This window comes from Mizuhopecten yessoensis, unplaced genomic scaffold (genome assembly GCF_002113885.1).
Source record: "Mizuhopecten yessoensis strain PY_sf001 unplaced genomic scaffold, ASM211388v2 scaffold11033, whole genome shotgun sequence".
Lineage (NCBI taxonomy): Eukaryota > Metazoa > Mollusca > Bivalvia > Pectinida > Pectinidae > Mizuhopecten > Mizuhopecten yessoensis.
The window spans coordinates 667,868-678,313 of NW_018408845.1; the positions used below are offsets into that span (position 1 = coordinate 667,868).

Genomic DNA, 10,446 nt, shown 5'->3' on the forward strand with positions numbered 1-10,446 from the left:
TTGACTTTTATCTGGCAATCTTCTCCTACAATTTTCAACGGATCTCTTTGAAACTTGGTTTACATTATAATCATGATATGAAGTTTTGTCTCCCCTAAAAGAATTTTGATTCGTCAATTTTTGCAAAAGTTCTTGTCCTTTGTTTGTTCCGCACCGCGGTACTCTTGTTAGAACGACCTAAAGTGTTTCCGCCAGCAGGTGTTTGAGCAACAATGTGACGTTGCTGGGATTGCTGTAACTTGAGAAGGTTTTAGATTGTTGTGTTACCCGCGTGTGTTGTTCACTTTACTTCTCTGTCTTGTAATCATATCGACGTGTAAGCTGTACTCCAAACACAGTCAATTGTCTCTAGACGGTCACGGAATCGACGTAAACGAACCGTCTATATGGTCTTGGAGTCGATGGTATAAGACCACGATGTCAACGTTAATTTAAATTCCCCGTTTATACAGCGAGATGCCACAGGTCTATCACGTTATGTTATTTTCTTATTGGATTTTATGTGACGCAAAACTTGGTCTTTTCACGGTCACGTGGTGTACGTGAACTCCTACGTCTCTATGTTATGGAGTCGACGTTAACTTCATAATCTCTCCACGGGAATATGATCGACGTAAACATATTCAGGCTCTATATGGTAACGGGGACGACATAAACATCTTCAGGCTCTATATGGTAACGGGGTCGACATTAACATCTTCAGGCTCTATATGGTAACGGGGTCGACATAAACATCTTCAGGCTCTATATGGTAACGGGATCGACATACACATCTTCAGGCTCTATTGTAACGGGGTCGACGTAAACATCTTCAGGCTCTATATGGTAACGGGGTCGACATCAACATCTTCAGGCTCTATATGGTAACGGGGTCGACATACACATCTTCAGGCTCTATATGGTAACGGGGTCGACATCAACATCTTCAGGCTCTATATGGTAACGGGGACGACATAAACATCTTCAGGCTCTATATGGTAACGGGGTCGACATTAACATCTTCAGGCTCTATATGGAAACGGGGTCGACATAAACATCTTCAGGCTCTATATGGTAACGGGATCGACATACACATCTTCAGGCTCTATATTGTAACGGGGTCGACGTAAACATCTTCAGGCTCTATATGGTAACGGGGTCGACATAAACATCTTCAGGCTCTATATTGTAACGGGGTCGACATACACATCTTCAGGCTCTATATTGTAACGGGGTCGACATAAACATCTTCAGGCTCTATATGGTAACGGGGTCGACATAAACATCTTCAGGCTCTATATGGTAACGGGGTCGACATAAACATCTTCAGGCTCTATATGGTAACGGGGTCGACATAAACATCTTCAGGCTCTATATGGTAACGGGGTCGACATAAACATCTTCAGGCTCTATATGGTAACGGGGTCGACATAAACATCTTCAGGCTCTATATGGTAACGGGGTCGACATAAACATCTTCAGGCTCTATATGGTAACGGGGTCGACATAAACATCTTCAGGCTCTATATGGTAACGGGGTCGACATAAACATCTTCAGGCTCTATATGGTAACGGGGTCGACATAAACATCTTCAGGCTCTATATGGTAACGGGGTCGACATAAACATCTTCAGGCTCTATATGGTAACGGGGTCGACATAAACATCTTCAGGCTCTATATGGTAACGGGGTCGACATAAACATCTTCAGGCTCTATATGGTAACGGGGTCGACATAAACATCTTCAGGCTCTATATGGTAACGGGGTCGACATAAACATCTTCAGGCTCTATATGGTAACGGGGTCGACATAAACATCTTCAGGCTCTATATGGTAACGGGGTCGACATAAACATCTTCAGGCTCTATATGGTAACGGGGTCGACATAAACATCTTCAGGCTCTATATGGTAACGGGGTCGACATAAACATCTTCAGGCTCTATATGGTAACGGGGTCGACATAAACATCTTCAGGCTCTATATGGTAACGGGGTCGACATAAACATCTTCAGGCTCTATATGGTAACGGGGTCGACATAAACATCTTCAGGCTCTATATGGTAACGGGGTCGACATAAACATCTTCAGGCTCTATATGGTAACGGGGTCGACATAAACATCTTCAGGCTCTATATGGTAACGGGGTCGACATAAACATCTTCAGGCTCTATATGGTAACGGGGTCGACATAAACATCTTCAGGCTCTATATGGTAACGGGGTCGACATAAACATCTTCAGGCTCTATATGGTAACGGGGTCGACATAAACATCTTCAGGCTCTATATGGTAACGGGGTCGACATAAACATCTTCAGGCTCTATATGGTAACGGGGTCGACATAAACATCTTCAGGCTCTATATGGTAACGGGGTCGACATAAACATCTTCAGGCTCTATATGGTAACGGGGTCGACATAAACATCTTCAGGCTCTATATGGTAACGGGGTCGACATAAACATCTTCAGGCTCTATATGGTAACGGGGTCGACATAAACATCTTCAGGCTCTATATGGTAACGGGGTCGACATAAACATCTTCAGGCTCTATATGGTAACGGGGTCGACATAAACATCTTCAGGCTCTATATGGTAACGGGGTCGACATAAACATCTTCAGGCTCTATATGGTAACGGGGTCGACATAAACATCTTCAGGCTCTATATGGTAACGGGGTCGACATAAACATCTTCAGGCTCTATATGGTAACGGGGTCGACATAAACATCTTCAGGCTCTATATGGTAACGGGGTCGACATAAACATCTTCAGGCTCTATATGGTAACGGGGTCGACATAAACATCTTCAGGCTCTATATGGTAACGGGGTCGACATAAACATCTTCAGGCTCTATATGGTAACGGGGTCGACATAAACATCTTCAGGCTCTATATGGTAACGGGGTCGACATAAACATCTTCAGGCTCTATATGGTAACGGGGTCGACATAAACATCTTCAGGCTCTATATGGTAACGGGGTCGACATAAACATCTTCAGGCTCTATATGGTAACGGGGTCGACATAAACATCTTCAGGCTCTATATGGTAACGGGGTCGACATAAACATCTTCAGGCTCTATATGGTAACGGGGTCGACATAAACATCTTCAGGCTCTATATGGTAACGGGGTCGACATAAACATCTTCAGGCTCTATATGGTAACGGGGTCGACATAAACATCTTCAGGCTCTATATGGTAACGGGGTCGACATAAACATCTTCAGGCTCTATATGGTAACGGGGTCGACATAAACATCTTCAGGCTCTATATGGTAACGGGGTCGACATAAACATCTTCAGGCTCTATATGGTAACGGGGTCGACAAAAACATCTTCAGGCTCTATATGGTAACGGGGTTGACGTAAACATCTTCAGGCTCTATATGGTAACGGATTTGACATAAACACCTTCAGGCTCTATATGGTAACGGGATCGACTTAAACATCTTCAGGCTCTACTTGGTAACGAGGTCGACGTAAACATCTTCAGGCTCTATACGGTAAAGGGGTCGACATAAACATCTTCAGGCTCTATATGGTAAAGGGGTCGACACATTCCAAGTCTGTTCACGGGATGAACGTTTAGCTTCCAGGCTCTATAACATCACGGAGTCGACGCTTACTCCTAACTCGGCACTATATATGGTCAAGATGTCAACGTTTATTTGAATTCCCCGTTTAAACAGTCATGCCATAGGTCTGTCACGTTACGTCATTTTCCAGGTGGATTCTCTGTGGATATAGTTTGGGGAAATTAATTTTACTGGCTTCGGGGTTTTATCCTCAAAAATTGATGAAATCGATCACGAAGCTAGAAAAAAAAATCTTGGTAATATTAATATAATTATCCGTTTCATAAAATTTTAACCATGATGGGTTACTTGGCAAAACTATTTTTACGACAAAATGTAACATTGTCTCTATGGGAATTACCTCAAAGGGTAGCTTTAATGCTGGGATGAAAAGTGATAACGTAACGTGAACGACTTATGACACGTCACTCTATATGACGTTAAAATCCCTGTTCTGTTCGGTTACGATGTTGACGTTAACTCACTATATTCACTTTCACAGGAACACTTTCTTCACCGGTTTCCGCACGTTAACCGGACAATGTCTCGAGGGTTTCATGTCTAGTACCTGGAGATGACGTTGCCATTACCGGTACTTGTAGAAGTTAGATAATATCAATGTACTTTAGCCGCCAGGTCATCCTTTCTAACCACTTACAAAATCGGTTACGTCAACAGCTAATCATACTTACGGATGTACGATTTCCCCATAAATCACTCTCCGTATGAAGCTAAAAACACGCGCTTTTGCTGTTTTGCTTTTGTTTTAAAAATGGGATAGACTAGGTGATTTTATACTTTTATTTTTGTTATTTGTCTTGAACAAAAAATCTGCTGCTATTGATTAAAGTCGATGATTTGTTCGCAGTAGAAATTCTATCATGAAGACACATGGTTAATGTTTGACCAATTCATTAAGTTTGAAATAACAGATATTGTGTACAAACATGTGTATAACATTTGTTTGCCGCTGCTCTGTGTTTATTGCTTCTTATTGTTTTTTCATGTCCCATGTTGGTCGCCTCACTCTGTTTGTCGCTTTTCTGGTTGGTCGCCTCACTCTATTTGTTACTTTTCTGGTTGGTTGCCTTACTCTGTTTGTTACTTTTCTGGTTGGTCGCCTCACTATGTTTGTCGCTTTTCTGGTTGGTCGCCTCACTCTGTTTGTCGCTTTTCTGGTTGGTCGCCTCACTCGGTTTGTTGCTTTTCTTGTTGGTCGCCTCACTCTGTTTGTCGCTTTTCTGGTCGGTCGCCTCACTCGGTTTGTTGCTTTTCTGGTTGGTCGCCTCACTCTTTTTGTCGCTTTTCTGGTTGGTCGCCTCACTCTATTTGTTTCTTTTCTGGTTGGTTGCCTTACTCTGTTTGTTACTTTTCTGGTTGGTCGCCTCACTATGTTTGTCGCTTTTCTGGTTGGTCGCCTCACTCGATTTGTTGCTTTTCTGGTTGGTCGCCTCACTTTGTTTGTCGCTTTTCTGGTTGGTCGCCTCACTCGGTTTGTTGCTTTTCTGGTTGGTCGCCTCGCTCTGTTTGTCGCTTTTCTGGTTGGTCGCCCAACTCTGTTTGTTACTTTTCTGGTTGGTCGCCTCACTGTGTTTGTCGCTTTTCTGGTTGGTCGCCTCACTCGGTTTGTTGCTTTTCTTGTTGGTCGCCTCACTCTGTTTGTCGCTTTTCTGGTTGGGCGCCTCACTCTGTTTGTCGCTTTTCTGGTTGGTTGCCTCACTCTGTTTGTCGCTTTTCTGGTTGGTCGCCCAACTCTGTTTGTTGCTTTTCTGGTTGGTCGCCTCACTCTATTTGTCGCTTTTCTGGCTGGTCGCCTCACTCTGTTTGTTACTTATCTGGTTGGTCACCTCACTCTGTTTGTCGCCTTTCTGGCTGGTCGCCTCACTCTGTTTGTTGCTTTTCTGGTTGGTCACCTCACTCTATTTGTCGCTTTTCTGGCTGGTCGCCTCACTCTGTTTGTTACTTATCTGGTTGGTCACGTCACTCTATTTGTCGCTTTTCTGGCTGGTCGCCTCACTCTTTTTGTGACTTTTCTGGTTGGTCACCTCACTCTATTTATTACTTTCTGGTTGGTCGCCTCACTCTGTTTGCTACTTTTCTGGTTGGTCGCCTCACTCTGTTTGTTACTTTTCTGGTTGGTCGCCTCACTCTGTTTGTTACTTATCTGGTTGGTCGCTTCACTCTGTTTGTTACTTATCTGGCTGGTCGCCTCACTCTATTTGTCGCTTTTCTTGTTTGTCACCTCACTCTATTTATTACTTTCTGGTTGGTCGCCTCACTCTATTTGTCGCTTTACTTGTTTGTCGCCTCACTCTATTTGTCGCTATTTTTGTTGGTCGGCTCACTCTGTTTGTTGCTTTTTAGTGTTGTTTTTCGGTTTGCCTTATTAGTTGCTTTTTGTTTGTTGTCACTTTCCAATACCCCAGATAATAGTTGCTTTTCCGTGTTGCTATCGCTTCACGTTGTTTGTAGCTTCCACAATCAGGTTATTTTCACTATTTATGTATCGCTTTCCGTGTTGGTCTTGCATGTCACTTTTTTAATTTGGCTATTTTTCACAAGTCCATTTTCTGAGTGGATCTCGAAATATCCTTCCCGTACACTTCTGTTCATTGACAGGTCTAAGGACGAGGTGATAGTAGCAGCAGCCACAACTAAGCAACATGATGATAACATGGTGATGTAGAGGTATTTCTAGATTTGTGTGTGTTGGGGGCGGGGGTGGGGGGGACGAGTGCCATGCCATACTCCAACGCGGTCGTAAGTGTCAAGATGACATTGTCGCCTATTACTCTCGCAGATAAAGATGGTATCGTGTAAAAGTAAAATGGCGTCCTGAATTATTTCTCATTATAAAGTTGTTCTTTGCAGTTACAGTATGGTTGAGGATCACCTAAAGACTGAAAATAAATTGGACTTCATCGGACTATCGCTCGATGAAGAGGTGGAGTAGAAATCCATGTGATATGTAAAATGATTTACCATCAAATGTAAGTACACCATGACAACCCCCTATACATTTTCCTCCTTTCTACCGAGCTTTAATTTCCATTTTTCTTTCATCTGTGTTTTAGTGATGCATATAAGAATAATTTGTATGCAGCCATGGTCTTACTTAAACAAATCTGAAGTTAAGTGTAACATCCACACACAAAGTTTCTCTGAAGATGTAGGAGAGTTCTTTGCATCAAACGCTTAAGATGATAATGAAAGCTTTTATCACGAACATTTCTTTAGTAGGGATTCACCCTAAATTAATTTTACGATGTATTATAAAACGTGGTTGTTGTATTTGCTGTTGCTTTAAAATATCACCTAGAGTAATCAAATGGAGTTGTGGTCTTGTGAGTGAAAGAAGGTGAATTGATCAGAAAAATTGTCAAAAAGCAGAAGAAAGTGAGGATTTTTTATATTATCTATTTCTATCTTTTAATTTTTTAATTTATTTTTTTTATATATATTTTTAGGATTTATTTCGTTTGTTGTACCGGGTTTTATTATGTATTTAGGTAATAGAAAAAGGTATTTTCGATTCTAAGATAAAATACCGGTTACATATTTGAGCAAATCCCGGGATAATATTATTATTAAAGGGCTAAACAATGGGAAGACTGTTAACTTTCACACGACAAGTGTCACACCTGTTTTGTAAGTTTTGTGGCGGTTTTTTTTAAGTAATTCGGAGTTGGTAATTGTTCAACGTATCAAAACGAGGCCACGGCAGTCGTTTAATCATCATGCTGTGTATGGTTCAGACGATATAATCGAGGTAAGTGCTCAAAAATGTTTAACCAGATGACATTGGCGCCCCCTCAAAAGTAGCAGGGCGGTAATATTGGAGCATAAATATAACAAATCGAATGAAGTCTACTTATCTTATATCTTATCAGGATAACTTTTGAAAATAGTTTAATGTCAAAAGCGATGAAATCGACGACTTATCCCAGTTTGTTTTCTTCGCTTTTCTCTCCCGGTGATATGGATTTATAGTTTATCCCTTCGCAATAAACCCGGAAATATGGGGTTACCCCCTCCTTGACGTTTGAAATATTTCAACGAACTTTTTAGTGTTCTTTATCTCCGAATTAAATCGGAAATGATTTTAGTTTAGATTGGAAAATAATGAAATGTCTAACTTCAATACATAACACGATGAAGCGATGCGTACATTTGGCTTCATGACGTTACATGTAGACACGTCGCACGTGAGCGTTATGCAAATCTTCCTTTTTTAACTTGCCACCGAAGGGACACACTGTTAAATTATGGATGAGAAACGATGCGGACATAAATCGTCCTTATATAGAAGTGATCGATATTTTTATAGTATAATTCACATATGAAAATTATAATAAGCTGTGTGAGTAGTTTTATACGTGTTTTACCGATTTTTTATTCGGCCATTTTGCAGATTGAAGATTATGGTTGAGCATCAGAAGCATCATAATATCGATGGAATATGGATATTAAGTTGCTCGAGTAAATAACAAAAATAAATGAGTTTGTTTGTTCTGCCTTACATACCATTTTCCTTCTCACCTTTTACCTTCCACGAAGACTCACGCAGATTTGATAAACATCGAAATATAACTGTATCTTATAATGGCAGCCAACCAAGGAATTGATAACTGTTATGTTTGGGTAAGTAACAAAATGTTTAACTTAATGGACATGTTAATCGAAGCGGGAGGAGAAGCTTAATAATGACGCCGATCAAACTGCGTTCATAGCTCTATGAACGCAATTTCTCCTGACAATGATTAGAGAGAAACTTTCAGTGAAAATGAAAATATACTTTTCAAAAGTATGTCTACTTTCAAACTTATTACGTCATCAGATACACACTAAATTGTAGTATATATTGACAATCCTTTCCCATCACGGCTCACTTTCTTCACCATGGAGCGACATCTACAACATATGCCGGAAAATAAACACGTATAGTAATTAGCAGTAGGTAATCGTTTCGTTCGTGCGTATAAGACAACATGACACTGTCACGCTTCCTAATGATAAACTTTCATTGATTACTCGATTAGGAGAGTGTTCCGGTACACATGTTCTGTCAAGCCTGGAACTGATTTAACAAACATACACGCCGTTTTGTCCATGATTTCTGATGCAGAACACGGATAACTAGATCGATTCAAGGATCGCAGCAATACCGACGCCATTTTTTCTAATCAGAAAGTGAAATTTACTAATGAACAAAATGTAATTAGGGGATAGGAACTTTCTTTCACATACAAAAGCATGCAAAATATTATCCTTTGTCCCCTTTTTGTGATATCGGAGGATAATAATATCCCGTCTACTAATCTCAGCAATAATATCTGAAATACCACATCATAGATAATTGGTCAAATGATAACAATCCGTATTCTATATGATTGAACAGTTTTATAAAACTTCATAAATCACGTAATTAGATGCACGTGACTAAACGGTGTGACGCGTACTAATTTCAGATTTGTTTTTTCACACTCAAATGTCACAGCAACCTAAAAGGCATGGTTAATCCAATGTATGATACAAATGATTACCTAGGAATTTTGAACTGAACGGCTAAACATTTTCGATAAACTTCATAAATATATGTATCATGACAATACTGTGTCGCTTACCACTCATAGTTGATTGTTCCAAAGGTCATACTCTACATCATTACAATGTTTCTCCAGTGTATCATGACTAGACAGGTTCACATACTACTCACAAGTTCCACAAAGTTCAAGGTCACAGTAACAAATTATAGGTCAACGTTATCATAGTACGCTACTTTCTATGTTTTTATGTATGGCGTTATCTATGTCAGTCCAGTCCCGATTCGGTACTTTCGGCCTAGACACTTTATTAATTAACGGATTCGTTTAAAGCCGCATTATAAATAACATATGGTCCATAGATCCTAGGAAAGAAAACTTTATCACAAATGAACCGTGATGCTATTACCTTTCCTTTAATTAATTATACCCTATGAAAACCTTGCGTTCCTTAGACATAGATACGTAAAAGCTTTACTATTCCTGATCTTTTACATTCATGCCACTCCATTTCCGTTTGAATGAGAGCTTCATTGATTCCTTGATTCCTTATCTGAACTTGAACATCTTATCCTCTCCACCTCTTGTCTCCATTGGCTGTCCTCATTCGGCTTTTGAAGGTTATTTTTCGTTCCACGCAATTTGAAAACGTATTGTATATATTATATGCCTGCCATCCCTATTTTACTGTTTACATTTGACCCGCGCGTGCCAGAAAATCTCGCCACTGAACTAAACGATGACGATGTCAACAACGAACTCTCGATAATACTATTTTGGCTTTTGTTGTGCTTTTCGCCAAAATGCTCCAAAACAGATTACAGCCATATATTAATATCGCCTAGGAGAGCAGCTAGAAGAGCCAGCGATAAAATGCTGTTTATAAGGAATTTGGTCAAATTTAGGAATTCAATACAAACGAGGCAGATCCGTATACCTTTCATTAATTGGTATCCGGAAAGATTGTAATGCTGAATCTTGATAAGCTTGTATTTCGTCTTTGGAAAAATTGGACAGAATCCTGGCTACACGGGTGCCGATCAGTCACTTCATACAACGAAACATTGGTTTGGGTTAGCTTCGAAACTTTTGCTGTATTCATGGAATATATATGCATAACAAATTGATTAATTAAAATTTTCAATATCTTACGCTTCAAATTGCGTGGATCTCAACATTTTGTGATGATCTTTTGAATTTGTACGAATGCATGTATTCCAGTGATATTAGCTTATCTTTTTTTCCGAAATAGTAGGCATGTACGCGCCCCTTCCTCTGCATCTACGTCTTCACACCATAGTAGCTTTATTTTATCCGAAAAGTGTGTGTGTGTGTGTGTGGGGGGG

At 40.3% G+C, this 10,446-nt stretch overlaps 1 protein-coding gene across 1 annotated transcript; it reads right to left on the bottom strand.

The window, feature by feature from the left end:
- Positions 1-4,618: 4,618 nt before the first annotated feature.
- LOC110464792 (myb-like protein X) lies at positions 4,619-8,731 on the bottom strand. Its single transcript, XM_021520217.1, has 4 exons — positions 8,723-8,731; positions 5,620-5,772; positions 4,910-5,293; positions 4,619-4,864 (listed from the first exon to the last, which is right to left on the bottom strand). The coding sequence occupies exons 1-4, from the start codon at positions 8,729-8,731 to the stop codon at positions 4,619-4,621; spliced, it is 792 nt and encodes a 263-aa protein (XP_021375892.1).
- Positions 8,732-10,446: the final 1,715 nt, after the last annotated feature.

Excerpts from the sequence above, each read along its gene's own strand:
- LOC110464792 (XM_021520217.1), bottom strand. Across the intron at positions 5,294-5,619 it reads GTGAGGCGACCAACCAGAAA|AAAAGCGACAAACAGAGTGA; the intron begins GTAATAAATAGA and ends GCGACCAACCAG. Across the intron at positions 4,865-4,909 it reads AAAGTAACAAACAGAGTAAG|AAAAGCGACAAAAAGAGTGA; the intron begins GCAACCAACCAG and ends GCGACCAACCAG.